Here is a 25469-nt window from a genome sequence, read left to right on the forward strand (position 1 = left end):
GTTTGATTTTCGATTTTCAGTTTTTTTTATTCATTTTTGTTTAATCCATTTAAGTTTCGGCTTGGATCATACTCAACTCACTGTTTTTGTGTTCTTCTTCATTGATTTGTCAAAGTTGAAGTTTTTCATTATTAAGATTTTTTCTTTGCATTAAAATCAACTTACTATTTTTTTATGATTTTCTCCAATCTTTTTATTTTTTTTTCAACTATGATTTGTTTAAGTTAAGTTTTTGTATTTTTTTCCATCTTTGAATATGTTTTTTTTTTTTTTTTACATTTTGTTTAACCCATTAAAGTTTTGTTTTTTATTATTAAGGGTTTTCTTTGCTTCAATGTTTTTTTTCGTGTTTTTTGCTTTTTTTATTTATTTGTTTTTCTTTTTGTTTTGGGTTATACTTTATGTGTACATCTTCTATGATTTCTATTTTGTTGTCTCTTCATAGAACACACTTGCAATATTTTTTTTTTTGGATGGATGAATATGGTGGGTGTTTGAGAAGAATGAGGGAGTCCAAAGGTGTTTGTTGAAGATGCAAACATTTATACAATTGCTAAGAACATAAGAGCACATAAACCTATGTGGGAAAATTTAATATTGGTGGAACATTTATGTTTGGCAGATGTCACAAAAGCACACAAACCAATGCATGAAATTTAATCTTTGAGCAGAACAATTATGGTGACAAAGGATGGAAATGATGTGTTGGAGAAGACATGTATTGGAATATACAACATTCATTTATTGTAGTAAGAGAGTGTCATGTCCCAAAAAAACATAATTGATGGTCTTCATAACTAATGTTTTGGAGTAGTAAGTATCATAAGATGACATTTTAGGAACCTTTACAAAGTTTTTTTAGAGAAAGTAACTATTGTTTTTAAACTAAATTAAACTAAAAATGGTAATACAATAAATTAATTAGGATTTGGTGTGGAATTTACAAAATATTACACGATATTTACTGAAATATTTCATAGTCTTGAGAGTGAATACTTTCAAATATAATTTTCATGTTATTTGATACAATAATATTTACTGTTTAAGAATTATAATAGTGAAGTAAATGAAAATCATAAACTACAATTTATTTTTAAAATAAATGCAAATCGAGGTAAAATCTAAATTTTCTAAATTTTTCAACAAACAAAATTGAAATAAAGCTCATGCTTCAATAAATATTTATTAAAGTTTAATAAGTTAAATTCATGAATGAAATATATTCGTTTGCTTCCTCATTCCAGGACTTTGTCCCACGTCTTAAAAATTTCAGAGTACAAAAAAGATTTATAATTTAAAATTAAAAGAATACATAATGATAACTAACAAATATTTTTATATAAATATTAATAGTTTCTCCTTTTTTATAGAAAAAATTAGTTATTTTTTAATTTTTGTTTTAAAAATAATATTACATATTACACTTTTTTTTGAATCTGATTAATTAATATTTTCTTATTAATAAAAAATGCAAATAAAATTATTTACTTTAAATACATTTATTTACCAAATTAAAAATTAAAACTTTTTTTACTTGGCTTGCTAGATATGCTTTTTATACTTTTCAAAAAATACTTTTCATCTTCTAAAAATTAAAAGATGTTGAGGAGAATAAAAATAACTTTTCAGTTTCTTTCAACACTACTTTCAAGATAAAAATTTGTCTTTTCCAACACATCTTTATAATTAATTAGCATTAATTATGAAGAAACCAACAACTTTTTTAGTGTCTCAATACAATGTTATATTTGAATTTATTGTATTATAATTTTTAATGGAAAATATTTTAAAAAATCTATATACCTTCTTGAAAAAGTTTTATACGGAGTCCAAAAATCTTCTCACATTCGCATAGAGTAAAAGTCATTTTGAATGACCAAAATCTCTAATAATATCTAATCTAATATATAATTATATACAATTGCAAAGCTAACAATACTCTTTTGAGTTCTAATGTGCATTGTCCCAAAATATACATAATTGGTGGTCTTCATAATTAATATTTTGAAGTAAATATGACAAAATAACAACTTTAGAAACTTTTACAAAGTTTCTTGGAGAAGGTAGCTAATTTTTATAAAATAAATCTAATTAAAAATTGTAATATAATAAATTAATTAGGATTTTGTGTGAAATTTACAGATATTACACGACTAAAATGTTTTGTAGCATCGAGAGTGAATAATTTAAAATATAATATTAAATCTTATTTGATTAGATAATATTTACTATTTCAGAATTTTTATAGTGAAGTAAATGCAAATCATAAACTACATTTTATTTTTATAATAAATACAAATTACAAAGGCATAATCCAAGTTTTTAAATTTTTGAACAAACAAAATTAAAATAAAATTCTGACTCCATGAATTTGTCTCATTAATGATAACATAGACTTTTAAAAAGTTCAAAGTAGAAGAAAGATTTATAACTAATAAATATCTTTTATATAAGTATTAATATTTTCTACTCTTCTATAGAAAAATTATGTATTTTATTAATTTATTTTAAAAATAGTCAATACATATTACACTTAGAAGAGAAAAGTTATGTATTTTATTAATTTATTTTAAAAATAGTCATTACATATTACACTTTTCTTGAAATCTGATAAGTTAATAGTTTCTTAATAATTAATAACAATATTAATAAATGCAAATAAAATTACTTACCTTAAATATATTTAATTACCAAATTAAAAATTAAGACTTTGTTTTTTTTACCTAGCTTATTGAATAAACTTTATAAATCAACAGTTACGTCTTTCGATCTAAATGTCAAAAATATAAAGAATAAATGGAAAACTTTTGTTTTCAAGAATTTTGCATTTTGAATTATGACTATTTATTATGAACAACAACAATCATGATTTGTGGGACTCAATGAATCATGAAGTATCAATCAAACACATAATTAGAGTTTAAGACATTCACGAAAAATATTATTTATCAATTTTAAGTATATAAAAAATATAAATTGTTTATATCATCATGTTGCTTTTTGAGATGTTATATGCATCTTTATTTATCGCTAATGATTAATACAAAATGCAAAATCTTCTTCTATTAATGTGCTTGAAAACCGATTGATCTAATATTACTTATTATGATTGTATTCTTAACTTTATATCAATTATGGATTTAAAATATTGCATTGGAAACCAAAATCTTCTTCTATTAATGTGTTTGAAATCTGATTGATCTAATAGTACTGATTATGGTTGTATTCTTAACTTTATATCAATTTATGATTAAATTTAAATATTAATTTAAGAATAAATTTATATTTATGTAGGATTAATGTAATATTATCATTTTATATTTCTATATAATATTACATTACATCGAATTTACATTGGAAACTATTTTTTTTTCATTTAATGTCCTTCGAAATTGAACTTTTCTTATAGTTGATTTTTTTAAACATCAAGCAGTAGATAATATTAGGTAATATATTCTTTCCGTGTGTTTTTAGAATAAATTTCAAGATTAATTCATTAAAAATAATATCATTTTTAAGTTGTGAAAAATTAATCATAATACATATAATAATATTAATAAATTTTGGATTCAAATTTGAAATCGTAGTAGACAATAAAAGAAAAAGAATGTGATAACAAAAATTAAATTTAACATTTAAAATGAAAAATATATACAAAAAGTTAATTTTTGTAATAAATACTTTAATATTTCTGATAAAAATATATAAATTCAAATATTCAAAAAATTTGATGAACCATAATGATATAATAATATATTATAAAATATAATAATATGTAATAATGTAAATATAAAATATAATAATATTAATATAATTAAAATATAAGGTAAAAAATAAAAATTATAAATTTTTAAAATTTTTAAATATTTCAATTTCAATATTATTGCAAGATTAAGATTCATATATTGTGAAAATTGGAATTCGAAATATATACAGTAACATTTTCTCTAAAAACAATTACCAAACTGAAACTTTAGAATGAAAATGGTACTATTTGTCTAATTAAACCAAAAATATACTAATAAAATTTAAATTTTAACATTCAAACAAAAAATTGTAAAATAGTGTAGATTTTTCAATAGATTCTTATAATGTCTCTAAACAACTTTCAAATATTTTTAACTTATAAGAAAGGTTCGTATTTTATATATTATCAAAATCTAAAAAATGATAAATTAAAAAAATTTAATGGAATTACATTAATATTCACAATTAAAAACAATAAAAGTAAAAAATATGATATAAAAAATAAAATAATATTTAGGAACAAAAGCTCTATAGTTCTTAATAATATAATAATATATTAACATATTAGTCCTAATATAATAATAATAGTAAAAATAATTAAAATATGGTGTAAAATAATAAATAAATAATTGTAAAATTTAAATATGAATTTTTAAATATTTTTAAATAATTTTCAGATATTTTTGACATTTTACACAAATTTAAACAATAATTTAAAAAATAATTTTTATAACATAGACATTGGTATATCATTACAAGTTAAAATTATACATTCTTAAAATTTTTAAAAATATAAAAATCACTAATGATGTCGATTTCAATATTTTTTTTTCTAAATTAGGATATATATATATATTGTCAAATTTGAAATTCAAAATATATAGTAATAAAGTTTGAATTTAAATTCTAAATTTTAAAAGCTATAAAATATGGGAGCAAAGTTAAAATTTGAAATTCAAAATCCAAAAAAATTGTGAAAAAAGGACTCCAATAGAAGAGTCTATCAAACGTCTAACCTTTGTATTTTTGCATAGTGTACTATTTATATTTGTCTACATAGTCTACATTTTGTAAGTTTTGATCGTTTACTATTTATATTTTGTTTGCAGTCTAACATTTGTATCTTTAAAGAATCTACTATTTATATTTAGGTGTAATTAATCGGATAATACTCACTTTTGTTTGGATATGTCAGTTTCATACCCACTTTTAAAAAGGTGTCAATTGGATCCTAACTTTGAAAAAGATGTCTCAATCAGTCCCTTTGAGAAAAAAAGTATTAACGCCATTAATGGTATCGATATTTAAAATGACTTACAAGAGTGAAAGGAACCTAATTGAGAAATCTTTTCAAAAGTTGGGATTCGATTGACACATTTATAAATGTGAGTACCAAACTGACACATCTGAAGAGAGTGATGTTGAAAGGGGGAGTCAATTCACCTGTGAATGAAGCATGGTTTTGATGATGTCTGCTATATTAGAGTAGAACTTAACTTGGTCTAGCTAGGTCGTGTATTAGGCTAGTAGTTTATCCCTATAAGTTGTATGTTAGGCCTGCTATGTGTTGCTTTGGACCATTACACTCTTGCTGGTGTAAGCATGTATGGCTAGCTCTTTAACTAATGGATTAGCTGTGAGTATGACACTAAGGAAGTGAAAATATACTCACGATAATCGATTAGGTAAATTGCTAATCAATTAGTGACAACAAAAATCTCATTATAAAACCTGGTTTTAGAATCTGTTTTGGGTTTGGAGAAAATTGATAGATCACACAATTTTCCATATGAAAGAGAGCCTTATGAGAGTCACAGAGTTTCTGAACATTCTGGAAGATCACTCAAGTGCAGATCCAAGAAGATTGATAGTTGATTCTACCATGATGGGTCTTGCTTGAATCAAGGAGCATATTGTCAAATCTGCACAACATAGGTGTATTCGTTTCTTGATTTTGTTTATTGTATTTCTGATTACAATTGCTTCAGTGTGTGAAGTGTAGGCCTAGGTGCAATTGTGTGGATGCATTGCTCCTAGGGGGAGTTCTTGATTAGTAAATCAAGTTCTTGGGTTTTTAGGGTCTAGAATTATATAGGTGTGCTTGTAATTCTTGGATCCTATCTGTTTAGTGGAATCCTCCTAAGTGTGTTACTTAGGAGAAGACTGGATGTAGATTCACTTTGAATCGAACCAGTATAAATTGTGTGTCTTGCTTCTTTCTTCTCTCTCATAATCTTTCTTGATTGATTTAAACAATCCATTAACCCAAAACTGCGAAATTGATTAATTGAGTTTTAAAACTTAAAGACTCTTCCAAGATTCACCTTAAAAAAGTGAAAAGCTCATTAATCAACTCAGATTCCTTCTTGGTCAAGATTATTAGACAGTTCTATTTTTAACAATTGGCACCAGAGCTGGTTAATCGCACGCTAATCGATTAGAAAGATCTTGTTATGTCTAATACATCTCAAACATTTGCTGAAGGGGCATCCATTAACAGGCCCCCTCTGTTTGCTGGGGAAAACTATCCCTTCTGGAGAATTCGAATGAAAATCTTTCTTGAATCAGTAGACAAAGGGGTTTGGGATGCAGTGGTAAATGGACCTTTTAAACCAATTAAAATAGTGGATGGATAGACTTTTCCCAAAGAATTCTCACAATGGACCCCTGATGAGAATAAGAGGGCACATTATGATGTTAGAGCCAAGAATATTATATCTTCTGCACTAACATTGGATGAATTTTACAGGGTCTTTGTGTGTGAATCAACCAAAGAGATGTGGGACGTTTTGGAAGTCACCCATGAGGGCACGAATGAGGTTAAAAGAGCTAGGAAAAATACTCTTATTCAAGAGTATGAAATGTTCAGAATGAAGACTCGGGAAAGCATATGTGATGTACAGAAGAGATTTACACATATAGTAAATCACCTCCTAGCTCTTGGCAAGATCTTTGATAAGGAAGAGCTCAACATCAAGATTTTGAAGAGTTTAAACAGGACATGACAACCCAAAGTCACTGCTATTTCAGAATCCAAAGACCTCACTAGCATGAAAATAGCCACACTCTTTGGAAAGCTGAGAGAACATGAACTAGAACTTGGGAGACTCAAGGCAGAAAAAGGATGGAGAAAAAATCTGCAGCAAAACAGAAGAAAGCAGATTCTGTAGATGACTCCAATGATGGAAACTCTGACAGTGAAGCCTTGAGCTTAATGGTGAAAAAGTTCTCAAAATTTCTGAAGTATAAGAATAAAACTAATAACAGTTATGCAGGAAACAAGAAGCAGTCCAGATCTGGAACTCAAACCTGCTATGAGTGTGGCAAGACAAGACACATCAAAGTAGATTGTCCTGTGCTGAAGATGAAGCAGAAACTGGAAGAGAAAAATGAGGCAGAGAAGCACCTGAAGAAAAAGAAAGCCTAAATTGCCTGGGAAGAAAATGACTCCAGCACATCTAGTGAATCTAATGACAGGACTGAAGAGGAAAATAATTTGTGTCTGATGGCAAAAGCAGAATCATCCATTAAGGCAGAATCATCCAAAAATAGTGTGAGTAGTTTCACATATGAACATGAGGAAAATGACTATTATGAACTGCTTGATGCCTTTAATGAATTGCATAAGGAGGCTACAAAACTACAAAAGTCAAATAGCAAACGTAAAGGAGAGATTAAGTGGCTGGAGGGTAGGATAAAACAGTTAGAAGAGGAAAATGAGAATCTAACAACTTGCTTGGAAAAATTAGAACAATCTGAAAAACACTCCAGGTCTATATGTATGTATTGTCCAGGACAACTAGAGAAGATAGAGTACTTAATGAAAACCCTATCAAAATTCACTCTAGGAAGATCTAACCTAGATGCTGTTTTAGGATCCCAAAGGAGTGTGCTGAATAAAGAGGGAATTGGTTATAGTGGCAACCCTAATCGATAATCGTGCTGGAATTTTCTCAACATCAGTAAATCATCCTCCATTATCTGCACCTATTATTCTGAACCTGGTCACTTTTCTACTTCCTGTTACTTTAAAAACAGTGGGGTTCCTAGAGGAAAATTCAAATGGGTGCCCAAAAGAATTACAACACAGTCTAACACAAGTGGACCCAAGTTTGTTTGGGTACCTGCTTCATCAAAATAATCTGTTTTGCAGGAAAATGCTGAAGCTAAGGAGTCAATATGGTATCTGGACAGTGGCTGCTCTAGACACATGACAGGTGATAGCTCGAAATTCAGAAAAATTTCACACAAAGTAAGTGGACATGTCACTTATGGTGACAACAACAGAGATAAGATTCTTGAATCTGGTAAGGTAAGGTCATCATCAGTTGTGGAAATTGAGGATGTTCTGTTAGTGGATGGACTCAAGCATAATTTACTTAGCATTAGCCAACTTTGTGATAAGAATCTAAAAGTAACCTTTGAAGCCCATCATTGTTTAATCTGTCATGCATCCACAAATGAACTAGTATTTGTGGGAAAAAGGATTCAGAACATATACATGATGGACTTTGAAAACACTTCTTTTGATTCAATTGCTTGCTTATTTGCTAAAAATGATGAACCTTAGATTTGGCATAAAAGACTTGCACAAATACATATGGGTCACCTAAATAAGCTTGTGTCAAAGTAGTTAGTCACTAGGTTGCCTGATATAAAGTTTAAGTCAGATAAGTTGTGTGATGCATGTTGTAAGACCCGGGAAAAATTAAATAATTAAATAATTAATTAATTAATAAATGCCGGTAGAAGACGCCTTTATAACATTAATTGTGGTTTAATGTGATGTGGAAAAGTACTAGCTCAAATGTTTGAGAGTACTTTGGTTGTGTGAGAGGACTTGGGTTCGAGTCCTATGTTTGCCAATTATGTGTGATTGTTTTGTTATTGATTTTTAATAATATGTACATGGGTGGAATTTGAAATGAAAACATATGTTGATTGTGGATATCACCAAATGTGGTTTGGTATAGTGGTTGTGCTTTGGTATTGTGGGTGGAAGGTCACGAGTTCAAACCTTGATGAGAGCAAATTAATCTTTTTATTTTTGCTATAATGCTTGTAGTTTGAATGTGAAAGGGTGGGAAAGCCCTAGAGGTAGTGGGCAGCCAAGGGAGTTGGAAAACAGTCCATAATAGCTTATGAAAGGTAATAGTAGGCATTAAAAAGGTCAATTTTCATTTTATTCTTTTTACCACAATTGGGAGTCATATAAAAAGGGAGAATTAGGCCATTAGAAGGGTTTTGGAAGTCTAAAAATTGGAGTGAGAAAGGATTACGAGTTTTGAGTGCGAAAGCTAAGCGGGATTGAGAGCAAAGCGGTGGTGGTTGAAAGAGCAAAAAAGGAGGGTTCTAGCAATCACAAAGTCAAGGATTAGGCGACCTTTGGAAGCAAAGATTCACAGGTTAGGGGTGCTGAAACTATGTGTATTCCACTATTGATTGTGTTTATGCGTTCTGTTCTCAAATTTGAATATATGTGGTTTGGTTTTGGTGTGGTATGCACTGTAATTTGAAAATTTGTGAATGGAATGGGGGTACAAAGCCTTTTTGGGTGTTTATAATAATTGGATGAGGGTTTGGGTACCATTCTTGGGATGTTTGTTCAAATTGTGCGATTTGGGAAGTCCAATGATGTTTACATTGCGGTTCATGGTTTAATTGATGAAATGGACTGAATGAAATCGAGTACATTGCAAATTGGTATGATTTTGGTATTGGTTTGGTGCATTGTGTGCGGGAACAGACTCGAAACCCTACAAGTTTCGCCTAAGCGGGTCCACCTCGCCTAAGCGAGAATTGTAGAGTCTCACGTTGAGTTCTGATTCGTGGATCTCGCCTAGGCGACCCAGGAGAGGTTTTGAGCGACATGGTCTCTCGCTTAGGCTAGAGGCACTCGCCTAAGCGAGTTCGCGAGGAGAACTTGGAGGTTTGAGCGCGATTTCTCGCCCAGGCGAGAGTCCTTGGAGTTTTGAGCGACTAACACTTTCGCCTAGGCGAGAGTGGTTCGCCTAAGCGAGTTCTCGAAGTGTGTTCATGTTGGTTTTGTCGAATGTTCGTCTAAGCGAGGTTGGTTTATTGTTTGAGCGAATGTGTGACTCGCCCAGGCGAGGGAATCTCGCCTAAGCGAGATAACTTGTGATTGTGGTTGTTTTAAACTCGCCCAAGCGATGCGAACTAGCCTAGGCGAAGCAGAGGGCTTAACTTGGGCTAGGGATTCCTAGCCTAAGCGAGTTTATGTGAACAATTGTATTTCTATATGTTTGTGAGTATGTTTTGGTTGTTTACCATAAGGATAGATTGTATATGCATGTGGTTAGATGTTTGGGCTTGAAGGACTAAGTCCAATAGGGGTCTGGGATGTGCTCAGTGAGTGGACACATGATGGGCATGAAACTGGTTGAGTTCCCATCGGCTACCAATGGGCGAGGAGTCCTTGGTATGGTGATTGCATGTATCGGGCGCACGATGGACAAGGAACTGTAATGTTCCCGTCGGCTACTATTGGGCGAGAGTCCATAGTATGGTGATTGCGTGTGTGCCAGGGTCCAAGTGTGAGACTTGGATGTTTATACTACAGGCGGGGAGTCTGTAGGGCAGGACTATGAGCGGGATAGGTTCATAGGGTTGGACCATGAATGAGTCAGTTTCGTGGGAGCACAGGGAAGTCCCAAGGCTTAGTTCATGCATATGACGCATGAAGGACTATGAGGTCATGGTTGGGTGATTTGGAAATTATGGGTTTTGTACTTATATGATTTGGGTGGGGAAGCATATTTATTTCAGATATATATGTTTATGTTTTATTGTGCATAGCTCACCCTATCTGTGTGTGTGTGGCGATGATGGGATATCTTGTTATCCGGGAGCAGATGATTTGACAGGTGAGCCAGGAGACGCTTAGACTCGGAGCGTGGGCTAGCTTGGGGATTTTTGTACATGTATTATTATTTTGGTTTTTGAGATAATTATGTAATCATTTCGGGAGCCATTGGATTTTATTTCAGTTTTATATGTATGGACTCCTGGTTTATGACAGTTATTTAAAGTTTTAAATTTCCCGCATTTTTGGGAAATAGTTATAATCAATGCGGTATTTATTTTTGATTGGAATTTTATTTATTAAAAATTAGTAATATTCCCTAAGGATGTTGCACATGCCAAAAAGGTAAACAAGTAAAGACATCCTTTAAGTCAAAACAACATATCTCCACCTCTAATCCATTAAAACTGATTCATATGGACCTGTTTGGACCATCTAGAAGCAGAAGCTTAGGAGGAAATTACTATGCACTTGTTCTTGTGGATGACTATTCTCATTTTACTTGGACCTTCTTTATCTCATCTAAGAGTGACACCTTCTCAATTTTTAGGAAATTTGCCAAAATTGTTGAAAATGAGAATGATTTGAAAATCAAATCCATTCGAAGTGATCATGGGGGTGAGTTTCAAAATGAATCTTTTGAAAAGTTTTGTGAACATCATGGTATCTCACATAATTTCTTAGCCCCTAGAACGCCAAAACAAAATGGTGTGGTTGAGAGAAAAAATCGATCTTTGGAAGAGTTGGCAAGGACAATGCTCAATGACAACTCTTTACCAAAATACTTTTGGGCAGATGCTGTAAGTACAGCTTGCCACGTGCTGAACAAAGTTTTAATCAGACCTGTTTTGAAACTTACACCCTATGAGATCTTCAAAGGTAGAAAACCTAATATATCTTATTTCAAAGCCTTTGGTTGCAAGTGTTTCATACTAAATAATGGTAAATCCAATCTTGGCAAGTTTGATCCTAAGGCTGATGAAGGCATCTTCTTAGGTTACTCCTCCACTAGTAAAGCCTATCGAGTCTATAACAAACGAACATTAACTATAGAGGAATCCATTCATGTTGCATTTGATGAGAATATTGATAATCATGCTGCTAATTCCTCTGGTTCAAGAAATAGTGCAGAATTAAATGACACAGGTGCAGATTTGACACAACCTGAGCCTATAGCAGCATCAGATTCATCACCTGGAGCAGTTGAGACTTCGACCTCTGCAGCAGATTTACCCGTTGACTGGATAGTGCCTAAAAATATGTCTCTTGACAACATCATAGGGGATATCTCTAAAGGTGTTTCCACATGCAGGCAGCTAGGCCAGTTTTGTCTAAATGTAGCCTTTGTCTCTTAACTTGAGCCAAAATCAGTGAGTGATGCTCTCACGGATGAACACTGGTTTCTAGCAATGCAGGACGAATTGGATCAATTCAAGAGAAATGATGTATGGGATCTTTTGCAACAAGTTGGATGATTCTGGTGTGATTATCAAGAATAAAGCTAGATTGGTAGCCAAAGGGTACTGTCAAGAAGAAGGGATTGATTATGATGAGACCTATGCTCCTGTAGCACGACTTGAGGCCATCTGAATCCTCCTTGCCATTTCATCCTTACTACAATTCAAGCTCTTCCAAATGGATGTGAAGAGCGCTTTCCTAAATGGTTTTATTAAGGAAGAAGTCTATGTGGCACAACTCCCTGGATTCATAGACTATGAGTTTCCAGATCATGTGTATAAGCTAAAAAAGGCACTCTATGGACTTAAGCAAGCTCCTCGCTCATGGTATGAAAGGCTAAGTGAATTCTTGATTCAAAACGGATTTCGAAGAGGGCAGGTGGACTCTACACTCTTCATTAAGAAAGCAAAAAATGATCTACTATTTGTTCAAATCTACGTGGATAACATCATTTTTGGTTCAACAAATACTCTTCTATGCAAAGAATTCTCCAAAAACATGCAAGATGAGTTTGAAATGTCCATGATGGGGGAGTTGCACTTCTTTTTAGGGCTCCAAATTAAACAAGGACAACATGGACTCTTTATCCATCAATCTAAATACTGCACTGAGCTACTGAAAAAATTTCACATGGAAGCTTGCAAAGAATCATCAATTCCTATGGCTACAAATTGCTATCTAGACATTGATGAAACAGGGCCTGTAGTGGATCAGACTAAATATCGTGGAATGATAGGATCACTTCTCTATCTCACAGCTAGTCATCTAGATATTATGCACAGTGTGTGTGTATGCGCCAGATTCCAGTCTTTCCCCAAAGAATCTCACCTAACTATTGTCAAACGCATCTTTAAATACCTTAAAAGCACTAGAAACCTAGGTCTGTGGTATCCTCATGGCTCTAATATCTCCTTGGTAGGATACAGCGATTCAGATTTTGGTGGTTGCAAGACTGACAAGAAGAGCACCAGTGGAACCTGCCACCTCTTAGGTGGTTCTCTAATCTTTTGGCACTCAAAAAAACAGGCCTGTGTTGCTCTGTCCACTACTAAAGTAGAGTATATAGTTGCTGGCAGCTGCTGTGCCCAATCTATCTGGATTAAGAACCAACTTGAGGATTATGGCATCCACCTTGATCACATTCCTTTAAAATGTGACAACACCAGTGCAATTAATCTTACAAGAAATCCAGTACAGCACTCTAAGACCAAGCATATTGAAATCCGGCACCACTTTATCAAAGATCATGTGTCCAAGGGAGAGTGCAAGGTTGAGTACATTGACACACAACATCAACTAGCAGACATCTTTACTAAACCTCTTGCCAGAGAGAGATTTTACACTCTTCGAAATGAATTGGGTATTTTGGACACCACTTGCTCTCATTAACTATGCTTACTTAACTACTGTTTTGTGTGTGTGTGCCATTTTGTGCTTTTGCTGTATGTGTATTATCTGTCACACTCCTCCTATCTAAACTATTAGGTTCAATTTCAAGTTACATGCATACTTCATATATGTTTAGCATTCATTTTTTTACCTGGCTCATTCTAGTTTCTGCATCTGCTTGTATGCCTACTATGTTTAAACTGTGTAGCTGCTTGCCTAACCTTGACCTTAATCCATTATCGTGTTCTGTCTGAAGCTTAGTCTGTGTTAAGTTCTGCCTCACATAGTTGCTACTTAATTTCTCAAAAGGAGCCCGCTAATCTATTAGGTAAATACATCCCTACTCTTAATAGCAGTCTTAATCTTTGCACCCAGACCCTTGTACTTCCTAATCTCTCTAAAACCCTAGGCTTCCCCTTTCCCTTTCCACCCCTGCTCCACTCGTCACCCAGCACCCTATACCACTCCACCATGGCATCCTCCTCTTCCTTTCGCAAGCGTGTCAAGCGTATGGCAACCAAGCAACGAGATCCAAATATTGATGGTTGGATCAGTGATCACGACGCTCAAGAAAATTTCAATGACTCCTTTCGCAATCGCAAAATCATCAACCACAAGCACGTCGAACTGCCCTTCTTTCGCACTCACAACTTTGCCTTCCCAGAGCTTATCTCCTCCCAACACTTGGAGACGTTCGTCCAACTCACAGGTGACATCTACCCCGATTTGGTTAGGGTTTTCTACGCAAATCTCGCGTGTGAAGAGGATCTTCTCACCTCGCGCGTCAAAGGGGTAAACATTGCCCTAACCCCAGACGTTTGGACCTCCATTGCTGGCTTCTGCATCTCAAGCATTCTGGCCCATCGAGGGTTTCTTGGGGCAAATCACCTGTATATCTACTAGGGTTGCTTGAGGGATCCCAAAGCCAAACGCGACTATAGTATCTTCCGCGCCAGTGGGATGAAGAAAGACGAGCGAGTGCTCGCATTTTTAACTACTTGGATTCTGGTTCCCCGCAACGGCAACCATGCTCAACTACAACAGAGGATGTTTTCCTTATCCATGCCTTCAAATCCAACGTTCTTGTAGACTAGTTGTCTCTGATACAATGCAAAAAGCCATCAAGCTACCCAACTATCCTCTGCCTTATGCCGTATTCGTGTGCAAAGTCCTTGAGCACTACAAGTGGATTTCTCTGGTGAGGCCTCCTACACTCCAAATCACACAAGCCTGATTAGTGCAAATGCCTTTCACCACATAGGAATGTCCTTTCGGGGCAACACCTGGTGCTTCAAAGATGAACCAGATAATGACCCTGTGTATGCTGCTGACGCCTTCTCTTCTGCCACCAAAACTCACTACGAGCAGGAAATGTTGCGCATGGTCACAGCTCTATTTAACCAGCATCAAACCTGGACGACAAAACTGGATTCCATTGAGCACCAACTCACATTTGTCCAAGAACAACTGGCTCAACTCAACATTGGTCGTGCCCCTCATACTCCTGAAGCCGCTGTGGACACTGTAGAAGGTAGTGAGAGTGAGCAATTTGAAGATGCCACTGACGAAGAATAGCCTAGCCTCCTACCCACACACACCCCCTTTTTAATTACCAACCCTTTATATCCTCAGTTTGTATCCCTTGACCTTAGGAACCCAAGTAGTCCTAGAGGTGTGTGTGTTTCCTTTTTGTGGTTATCCTAGTATAGCTCCCTTAGCCTAGGATTATTTTGGTTGGGACTGTAATGTGTTATATACTCTGATTATCCTGGTTGTTATGCGTAATTGTTAACTGCACCTTGCTTGCATTATCTCCTGCTGCATCTCTTACATTGCTGCGCTGTTTAGATAAATTTTTCCTGTTGTTCTGTATTGCATCCTAAATCTGTTTGATTTTTTTTTTGCTAATGTCCAAAAAGGGGGAGATTTGGTGTATATTGATGGTTTATTGGTAGGGGGAGTATGTAATGAAAATGATATCTGTTATATGCCTATGTTATTATCTGCTTTTTGTGTTTGTACTGTTGCTGCTGTTTGCTTAATGTGCTGCACGCAGGCCTATCACAGTCCATGTTTTGGACATCATATAAAAGGGAGAGATTGTTGAAAGGGGGAGTCAATTCACCTGTGAATGAAGCATGGTTTTGATGATGTCTGCTGTATTAGAGTAGAACTTAACTTGGTCTAGCTAGGTCGTGTATTAGGCTAGTAGTTTATCCCTATCAGTTGTATGTTAGGCCCGCTGTGTGTTGCTTTGGACCCTTACACTCTTGCTGGTGTAAGCATGTATGACTAGCTCTTTAACTAATGGATTAGCTGTGAGTATGACACTAAGGAAGTGAAAATATACTCACGATAATCGATTAGGTAAATTGCTAATCAATTAGTGACAGTAAAATCTCATTATAAAAGCTGGTTTTAGAATCTGTTTTGGGTCTGGAGAAAATTGATAGATCACGCAGTTTTCCATCTGAAAGAGAGCCTTCTGAGAGTCACAGAGTTTCTGAACATTCTGGAAGATCACTCAAGTGCAGATCCAAGAAGATTGATAGTTGATTCTACCATGATGGGTCTTGCTTGAATCAAGGAGCATATTGTCAAATCTGCACAACATAAGTGTATTCGTTTCTTGATTTTGTTTATTGTATTTCTGGTTACAATTGCTTCAGTGTGTGAAGTGTAGGCCTAGGTGCAATTGCGTGGATGCATTGCTCCTAGGGGGAGTTCTTGATTGGTAAATCAAGTTCTTGGGTTTTTAGGGTCTAGAATTATATAGGTGTGCTTGTAATTCTTGGATCCTATCTGTTTAGTGGAATCCTCCTAAGTGTGTTACTTAGGAGAAGACTGGATGTAGATTCACTTTGAATCGAACCAGTATAAATTGTGTGTCTTGCTTATTTTTTCTCTCTCATAATCTTTCTTGATTGATTTAAACAGGCCATTAACCCAGAACTGCGAAATTGATTAATTGAGTTTTAAAACTTAAAGACTCTTCCAAGATTCACCTTAAAAAAGTGAAAAGCTCATTAATCAACTCAGATTCCTTCTTGGTCAAGATTATTAGACAGATATGTTTTTAACAAGTGAGTACTATCTGACTAATAAAACATTACATTCGTTTACTCTACACATTTTTTGTATCGTCTAATGTTTGTATCTTTATTAAATCTACTCAACAATTTCTATATCATCCATCATTTTTATTATTACAGAAACAACTATTATATTTTTCTACATTTTTTACTCAATATTTCATTCAAAATTAAATTTGATTTCTTAATTTTAATTAACTAAATCTTAATATATTATTTAAAATAGTTATATATAATACATTTTATTAAAAATATATATAAATAACTTAAAAACATTTTTATTATAAAATCAATTAAAATATTATTATTGAATTTTATAAAATAAAATTTATATTAAATTTAATTATACTTTTATAATTTCAAATTAATTTAATAAATATACTATAATTTTTAATTTTAAAATTTGATATCCCGTCCGTTGCACGAGTAGAAATACTAGTTGGGAATAAAAGCTCTTTGTGATTCAATTGTCAAGTATCAATTTTTGTAATTAGGAGAATAAGCTCCTCAAGTTCTTTGGTAGATTTTGAAAGTATAAAGTCGACGAAAACACTAAAATGAATGGGGTGATTCAATCCTTTCCACTAAAATCAAATAAAAGAGAAATAAAAAAGTTAATACATCACTAACAATTACTTAAATAACTTCCTTCAATATAAGATGGTAAAATAAATACAACAAGAATAATATGCTTTAGAGTCCACCGTCTTTCCTTGTTTGTTTCATTAGATTTTCTTTCTGGTGAAGATAAAGTCTCCTACCATATGTTTCTTCCTGTTGTAGCATTCCTTGTTTCAATTTCCGTGTTCTCCTGACGACGCTTAAGTCTCTTATAAACTGAGGAAAATGCCCACCTTACCCCCGAGTGCAAGGAAGGGAATAAACACACCATAACCAAATTCACAATTGAGGAAGCATTAGTGGGGGATATCACCTTCATAGAATAGAGATAGCAGTAGGCAAACCAAATCAATGGCGTTAACAGTATACTACCCACTATCCCACTTGGCGTCAGAATACATATCGCCACTGTTGAAACCAAAAGAGAAAATGAATTCAGAATCGACAAGGTCATGAAATCACCTTCAGACATGACAGAACTTCCAGCATTAGCAGTGGTTGTAGAATTGACCGAAGTGATGCTAACATTATTATTAATGTTGTTTTCTGAATTAGCCTGATAAACTCCACCAGGGGGGCTCAGTGCTGATTGGTAGGTAGCAGTTGCAATAAGAGCAGCAACTATGAGAAAAGCCTGGCGTTGGTCTTCTGTTATATCCCTTCTCATGCGAATTACGAATATCATTATTTTTTCTGCAAGTGTCACATTCCACCTTTGTTTTTCCGCAATGGTTGGAGAATCTGTTACTGATGAACCATGTTTTGCACCAGCCCTCACTAACACATTCTTTATCTCTGCACTGCCTGCTATGTCTAGTGCTGTTGACTTTTCCAAATTCTTCGCCTTCAAATCAATTTTAGTCTTCACCAACAATCGAATCGCCTGTTCAACCAAAAAATAAGAAAAAGTTTTTGTGTAAGAATTTTCAAACAAATATATTATTATATTAACGGTGGATATCGGAGAAACCAAAACAATATATTCAAATAAATTGTAATTTAAAATATTTAATTTACACGTAAACAAATAATACAAATAATTTTTTTTTTTAAATTATCAACTATGTTAGTATTTTGAGGTTGTGAAGGGGATAGTTGAAGGGATAGAGAAAATGTGTAGATAGTAGAGTGTGAAAGTAGTAGTTGGAGAAGTGTATCTTGTAGTTGAGAGTAGTTGTATCGGATGTTGTATTAGTTGTTCTTCATGTTGCAAATGGTAGGATACATGGGGTATTTATAGACCCATAGATTATTCTAGAAATTTCTAGCTAGAACTTGAGCAAATAGTTCTAGATTTTTCTACATAGTAGAATGTTCTTGATTTTTCTTCCTATCCTAAGCTTTTCTCCAATACTCTAGAAGTTTCATTATAACTCTATCTTAGATTTTTCTAGATTGTTCTAGAATTTGCATTATACTTTAATACTCCTCCTTGATGCAAATTTGGTAACTCCAAGCATAGCGCGTAGTAGTTCAAACCTTGGTCTTGGTAAGGCCTTTGTGAAAATATCTGCAATTTGATCTTCTGTCGGGCAGTACTCAAGTCGTATCTTCATATTTGTTTCTGCTTCTCTAATGAAGTGGTATTTAATTGCTATATGTTTTGTTCGACTGTGATGCACTAGGTTCTTTGTCATTGCAATAGTTGACTTATTGTCGCAATTAATTGTAGTAGGGCCACTTTGTTTTTTTCCCATATCTTTGAGAATTCTTCGAAGCCATATAGCTTGACTTGTTGCTTCAGCTGCTGCCACATATTCTGCTTCAACGGTTGATTGTGCAATTGTGGCTTGCTTCTTTGACGCCCAAGAGAATATTCCCGATCCAAGCGAGAAAGCATAGCCTGAGGTGCTCTTCATGTCATCTATTGATCCTGCCCAATCACTATCGGTGTAGCCAATGATCCTTGAGTTAGTCATGGTTTTGTACCATACTCCAAACTCCTTTGTGCCTTGTAGATATCTTAAAATTCTTTTCCCTACTCCATAATGAATCTAACTTGGCTTTTGCATGAATCTTGATAGAAGACTTGTGGCATACATAATGTCTGGTCTTGTGGCTGTGAGATATAAGAGACTTCCAATCAAACTTCTGTAGCATGATGCATCTGTTTCTTGTGCTCCATCATCTTTTTGTAGTTTCTCATTTACCACCAATGGAGTAGCGACAGGTTTACAATCATACATCTTGAACTTCTTCAATAGGGCTTCAATATATAATCATACATCTTGAACTTCTTCAATAGGGCTTCAATATATTTCTTTTGAGAGATAAATATGTCGTCTTCTTGTTGTTTCACCTCTATATCGAGGAAATAGTTCATCAACCCAAGGTCGGTCATCTCAAATGTCTTCATCATGTCTTCTTTAAATTCTTTCATCATCTCCAAATTGTTTCCTGTATAGATAAGATCATCGACATATAAGGAGACAATGAGGTGATACTGACCTTGTGCTTTAATATATAATGTTGGCTCACTTTTGCTCCTCCTGAATCCTTGATCGATGAAGTATTGATCAATCTTGCTATACCATGCTCGAGGAGCTTGATTCAAGCCGTATAAGGCTTTTTTTAGTCTTAGTACTTTGCCTTCATTGCCTTTATTGATGAAGCCTTGAGGTTGTTCAACATAAATCTCTTCTTCGAGCACTCCATTTAGGAAGGCTGATTTGACGTCTAGTTGATAGATTTTCCATCCTTTTTAGGCTGCTAGGGCTATTAGAGCTCTTATTGTATCTAGTCGTGCGACTGGAGCAAATGACTCATTGTAGTCGATTCCTGGTTGTTATGAGTATCCTTTTGTGACCAATCTGGCCTTGTGCTTTTGTATAGTTCCATCAGGATTGAGCTTTGTTTTATATACCCATTTCACTCCAATGATGTCTTTTCCTTGAGGACAGTTTACGAGCTCCCAAGTGTTATTCTTCTCAATCATTTTAAACTTTTCTTCCATAGCCTTGACCCATACTTCTTGCTTTGATACTTCCTAATAGCAGTTAGGCTCAATCATGGCCATATTGCAGGTTTCGTATATGTCTACCAAAGATCTTACTCATCTTGGAGTGGACTCTAGTGAAGAATCTTCTAATGGAGGTGGAGAAGGCGTACCTGAAGCTTCTGCCTCTTCTTGAATTTCTTCTTGATATTGTTGCACTGAGACTAAAGTGCTGATTTTAACAACTTTTTCTTCTTCCCAATTCCAAGAAGCATTTTCATCAATTTCAACATCTCGACTAATGATGAGCTTTTCTGTTTGTAGGTTGTAAACTCGATAGCCTTTTGATTATGTGCTATATCCCAAGAATATTCCTCGTATAGTCTTGTCTTCAAGCTTGTGCCTCCTTTGATCAGGAACATGTATGTAGCAGATAGATCCAAATACTTGTAGGTGTTTGGCTGATGGCTTTCTTCCACTCCAAGCTTCAATAGGAGTCCTGTCTTTGACTGCCTTAGTTGGACATCTGTTTAAAATGTAAACTGCAGTGTAGACTGCTTCAACCCAAAAAGTGTTAGGCATACCTTTCTCTTTTAGCATTGATCTTGCCATCTCCATGACTATGCGATTTTTTCTTTCTGACACACCATTTTGTTGTGGAGTATATGCGACAGTGAGTTGTCTCTCTATGCCTTCATCTTCGCAGAATTTGTCAAACTCACGAGATGTATACTCCTTTCCACGATCACTTCTAAGTACTTTTATCTGTTTTCCACTTTGCTTCTCAATAAGGGCCTTGAATTTCTTGAATATTCCAAAGACTTCTGACTTTGCCTTTAAGAAATAGACCCATGTCATTCTAGAGAAGTCATCAATGAAGAGGATGAAATACCTATTGTTGTGATATGAAGGCGTCCTCATTGGTCCGCAAACATCAGTATGGATCAACTCTAGTAAGTCTTTTGCTCTCCATGCTTTGTCGATCGAGAATGGTAATCGATGTTGTTTACCCAGGAGACATCCTTCGCATGATTCATTATTCTCCTTTAAGCATGGAAGATCTCTCATCATGTTTTTCTTATATAGAAGCTTTAAGGCATATGTGTTGAAGTGGCCAAATCTCCTATGCCAAAGCCACGAGTCATCAACTTCTGCCTTCATGGCAATATTAGTTCCAGGTTTGAAGCTTATGGGAAAGCTTCTATTTCTCTTCTCCATTTTTACTTGGCCAATTTCTATCTTTCTACTGTCAAAAATTTTGCATGTATCTTTCTCAAAGTGGAGAGAATATCCATTCTCCATCATTTGGCCAATACTTAAAAGATTCTCTTTAAGATTGGGAACCAGTAAAACATCCTTGATGAATTTCGTACCTTTCTTTGTCTCCACCATGACAGTTCCTTTGCCTTGAGACTCCACTGTGGCACCGTTTCTTAGTCGAACTTTGACATTGACAGATTTATCAATGTCTTTGAAGATGCTTTGATCTTTGGCCATGTGATTGCTGCATCCACTATCCAAGTACCAATTTTCTCCTCCGTTAGGAGATTCTTGATTGGCATAAAATAAGCGTTGCTCCTGATAATGTTCTTCAGCAAAGTTTGCTTTTTTATTACGACAATACTTCTCTACGTGGCCAAATTTCTTGCAGTATTGACATTCACTACAAGAAAAATCATTATTACCGACGGTCAAAATCCATCGGTAATGGCCAAAATCCGTCGCTAAATCCACATTACAGACGGATCATCGACGGTCAAAAATTCGTCAGTAAAATGCTTCTCTGTAAAATTTTACCGACGGAAATCATGTTCCGTCGGTAATTACCGACGGATAAATCCGTCGATAAATTTGTCGATAATTATCGACAAAAAATCCGTCGATAAATCTGTCGGTAATTACCGACGGAAAAATCTGTCGGTAATTACCGACGGACAAATTCGTCGTTAATTACCGACCGAAATATCCGTCGGTAATTACCAAAAATTCGTCGGTAAATTTGTTACACTATTCATCTTCTTCCTCCTCCCTCTTTCAATTTTTTTTTCATTTTTTTTTTGGTCGCCGTCCCCGTCGCCATTAATGTCGCCGTCGTCGTCGCCGTCACTATCGCCGTCGCCACTGCCACCATCGCCGCCGCCGCCACCGCCGTCGTCTTCTTCTTCCTCTTTCTTCTTCTTCTTCTCCTTCTTCTCCTTAATCTTCTCCTTCTTCCTCTTCTTCTTCTCCTTCTTCCTCTCTTCTTCTTCTTCTTCTCCTTCTTTTTCTTCTTCTTCTCCTTCTTCTCTTCTTCTTCTTCTCTTCTTCTTCTTCTTCTTCTCCTTCTTTTTCTTCTTTTCTCCTTCTCCTCGTCTTCTTATAAGGTCAAATTTGGGCGGGAAAATTCCCGCTTCTTTTACCGACAGATAAATCCGTCGGTAATTTCGTCGATAAAATAAAAAATAAATTATCGATGGATTTTACCGACGGAGTTTGAGTTATGTAAGTATCGATGGATTTACCGACGGAAAAATCCGTCGGTAATTCAAATTTGGGCGAGAAATTTCCCGCTTCTTTTATCGACGGATTTTTCCGTCGGTAAATCCGTCGGTAATTCAAATTTGGACGGAAAATTTCCCGCTTCTTTTACCGACGAAAAAATCCGTCGATAATTTTGTCGGTAAAAAAAATTTGAATTATTGACGGATTTTACCAACAAATTTTTTTGTCGGTAAATGAAATGTTTTTACCGACGGATTTTTCCGTCGGTAATTAAAATTTGAGAATCCGTCAGTAAAATCCGTCGGTAATTCAAATTATCGACAGAAGTTTATCCGTCGGTAAAATTACGTCGGTAATTTCAATTTTTTTTGTAGTGATTGAGGTTTTCCATGATGCCAACAATCTTTTTCGATGTGACTTGTCTTACATATGCCACATGAGGGATATTTTCCTTGACAAGTCATAAGGAAGCTTCTAGAATTTTCTTTATTTCTAGAAATTTCTCCTATACTTTTATTTCCTTCATATTCTTTATTCTGAGACCGTAATTTTAGTTTTGATTGAAAGGCATTTTCGACTGAGTCTTCTTCATGCCTTTTCAATCTTTGTTCATAAGCTTCAAGAGAGCCCATTAGTTGTGTTACTGACAATGTGGCCAAATCTTTTGTTTGTTCAATCGCGGTTGCGATTGCATCATATTTTTGGGGAATAGAAATTAAAATTTTCTCAACGATTTTTTTGTCAAGAATAGTTTCCCCATAGGCTCTCAGATTCTTTCATTCTTATTAATTCAAACTCTCGTCTTAGAGAATGAAGTTTAACATTGCGTACCTCATCACTTCCTTGAAACTCTTCTTGTATTGTGTTCCAAGCTTGCTTTGCACTTGTGGCACCTATTATTCTCAAAAATATTGTGTCATCAACTGCTTGTTGAAGAGCAAATATAGCCCTTGAGTCCTTCTGTTTGTTTTCCTTCAACTCCTTCTTCTGAGCTGCAGTAAGAGTGGAAGTGTCTTCTGGAATAGTGAATCCCTATTCTATAATGTCCCATAAGTCTTGGGAGAGAAAGAATGTCTTCATTTTGACACTCCAAAAATCATAATTTTCTCCTGTGAAAATAGGTACTGGAATTGATGATGTTTGATTGGTAGTGGCCATAGGTTGAGAAAATATTTTGGAAGTAGTATAGAATGGAGTTCTAATTTTTTTTAAGTAGTTGAAAAGTTTATCTACGCCCAGTAGATGACCGAACGTAGTTCTGGTACCACTGTTAGTATTTTGAGATTGTGAAGGGGATAGTTGAAGGGATAGAGAAAATGTGTAGATAGTAGAGTGTGAAAGTAGTAGTTGGAGAAGTGTATCTTGTAGTTGAGAGTAGTTGTATTGGATGTTGTGTTAGTTGTTCTTCATGTTGCAAATGGTAGGATACATGGGGTATTTATAGACCCATAGATTATTCTAGAAACTTCTAGCTAGAACTTGAGCAAATAGTTCTAAATTTTTCTACATAGTAGAATGTTCTTGATTTTTCTTCCTATCCTAAGCTTTTCTCCAATACTCTAGAAGTTTCATTATAACTCTATCTTAGATTTTTCTAGATTGTTTTAGAATTTACATTATACTTTAATAAACTATAGTGATCCCTAACTCTATTATTAGAGAAAAAATATTGAAAATGATAGATTACGGTATTGCAAACAAAGACTACCCATCCCTTAAAAGTTTTGCAGCTCATTCTTATAATATTATTAAGATAATGTGTTATGATACAGATGATTAATTACGATATCATGAAGTAGATAAAATTCTTAAAACTTAATGTTGCAGGAAAAGAGATCCACTAAAAATAAGAAAACAACCTTTCAATCATCTAAATATTCATATTGGAAGTCTATTCAATAAATACATATATATAAATAAAACTTTATGTGAAATATTGATTCACATAAAGTTTGACTAATTGGATACAAAGAGAGAAGGTACCTTTGAGTGATTGATGAGGGCTGAAACATGCAGAATGGTGTTACCTGCTTCATCCTTCCAGTTCAATACTGTTTTTTCTATCTGCATGGCACTTCTCTGACATGTTCTCTTCAGCCATCCAACCAGGACTTGAAGAGCCTCGTACTGTTGATACCTAACTGCAATATGAAGTGCAGTTTCACATCTAACACTCACATCTTCAATGGATTCTGGACAAGCCATGAGGAAGTTAGCCAAAAGATCAATTTCTCCAATCTCACTTGCAAAATGCAAAGGAGTGAAACCTTCTCTCCCTTTCGCTCTAACCAAACCTTTGTTGATGTCTACAAAGCGCAGCACCATTCTCTTATGCTTCTGCTGCATAGCAAGGTGGATTGGTGTGAATCCTTGTTGATTTAGCTTCCATGCAAATGAAGGTTTCAGCCTCATAATCTCAGTGCCGAACCTTATGTTACCAAAAGATGCTGCAATATGTAACGGTGTCTCAACAAATGGTATTGAATCTATGTGTTCCAACACATGTGGATCCTGCTCAATTACTCTGTAGAGAAGGTTTATGTCTCCATCTCTTGCAGCTTCTTTCAGTTTGTTATCAATTGTTATGTTTATGTTTGAAGCCATAATTCTTTGGAAAGAAAGGATGAGAGCGGGTATATATAGCTAGCTGCTAACAAAATAAACTTGTTTATGTCATATTTCGTTTCACTTATATAAATCACTTTAGTCAAATCTCATTTTGAAATTTAGGCTTAATAGGTTTTCTTGAAAGACTTCATTTAATATAATATTTTAACTTTTTTTAATTCAATCATATTTTTTTAAGTATCAATACAATATTTTTTTTTCAAATAAATGTTAACACTATTTAAAAAAAGAACAACATATATGTTCAAAATCTCAAATTCAAAAATCTAAATATATATATATATATATATATATA

At 34.3% G+C, this 25469-nt stretch overlaps 2 protein-coding genes across 2 annotated transcripts; one reads left to right on the forward strand and one right to left on the reverse strand.

The window, feature by feature from the left end:
• The first annotated feature begins 6871 nt into the window (after positions 1-6871).
• On the forward strand, positions 6872-7174 carry LOC114170182. The gene has a single exon (XM_028055666.1). It carries the CDS (start codon positions 6872-6874, stop codon positions 7172-7174), a length of 303 nt encoding a protein of 100 aa, XP_027911467.1.
• Positions 7175-17140: 9966 nt separating this feature from the next.
• Positions 17141-25118, reverse strand: LOC114169506 (ankyrin repeat-containing protein BDA1-like). The gene is made up of 2 exons (XM_028054682.1): positions 24530-25118; positions 17141-18013 (listed from the first exon to the last, which is right to left on the reverse strand). Exons 1-2 carry the CDS (start codon positions 24956-24958, stop codon positions 17267-17269), a joined length of 1176 nt encoding a protein of 391 aa, XP_027910483.1. The 5' UTR covers positions 24959-25118; the 3' UTR covers positions 17141-17266.
• Between the last annotated feature and the right edge of the window lie 351 nt (positions 25119-25469).

Source organism: Vigna unguiculata, chromosome 11 (genome assembly GCF_004118075.2).
Source record: "Vigna unguiculata cultivar IT97K-499-35 chromosome 11, ASM411807v1, whole genome shotgun sequence".
NCBI lineage: Eukaryota > Viridiplantae > Streptophyta > Magnoliopsida > Fabales > Fabaceae > Vigna > Vigna unguiculata.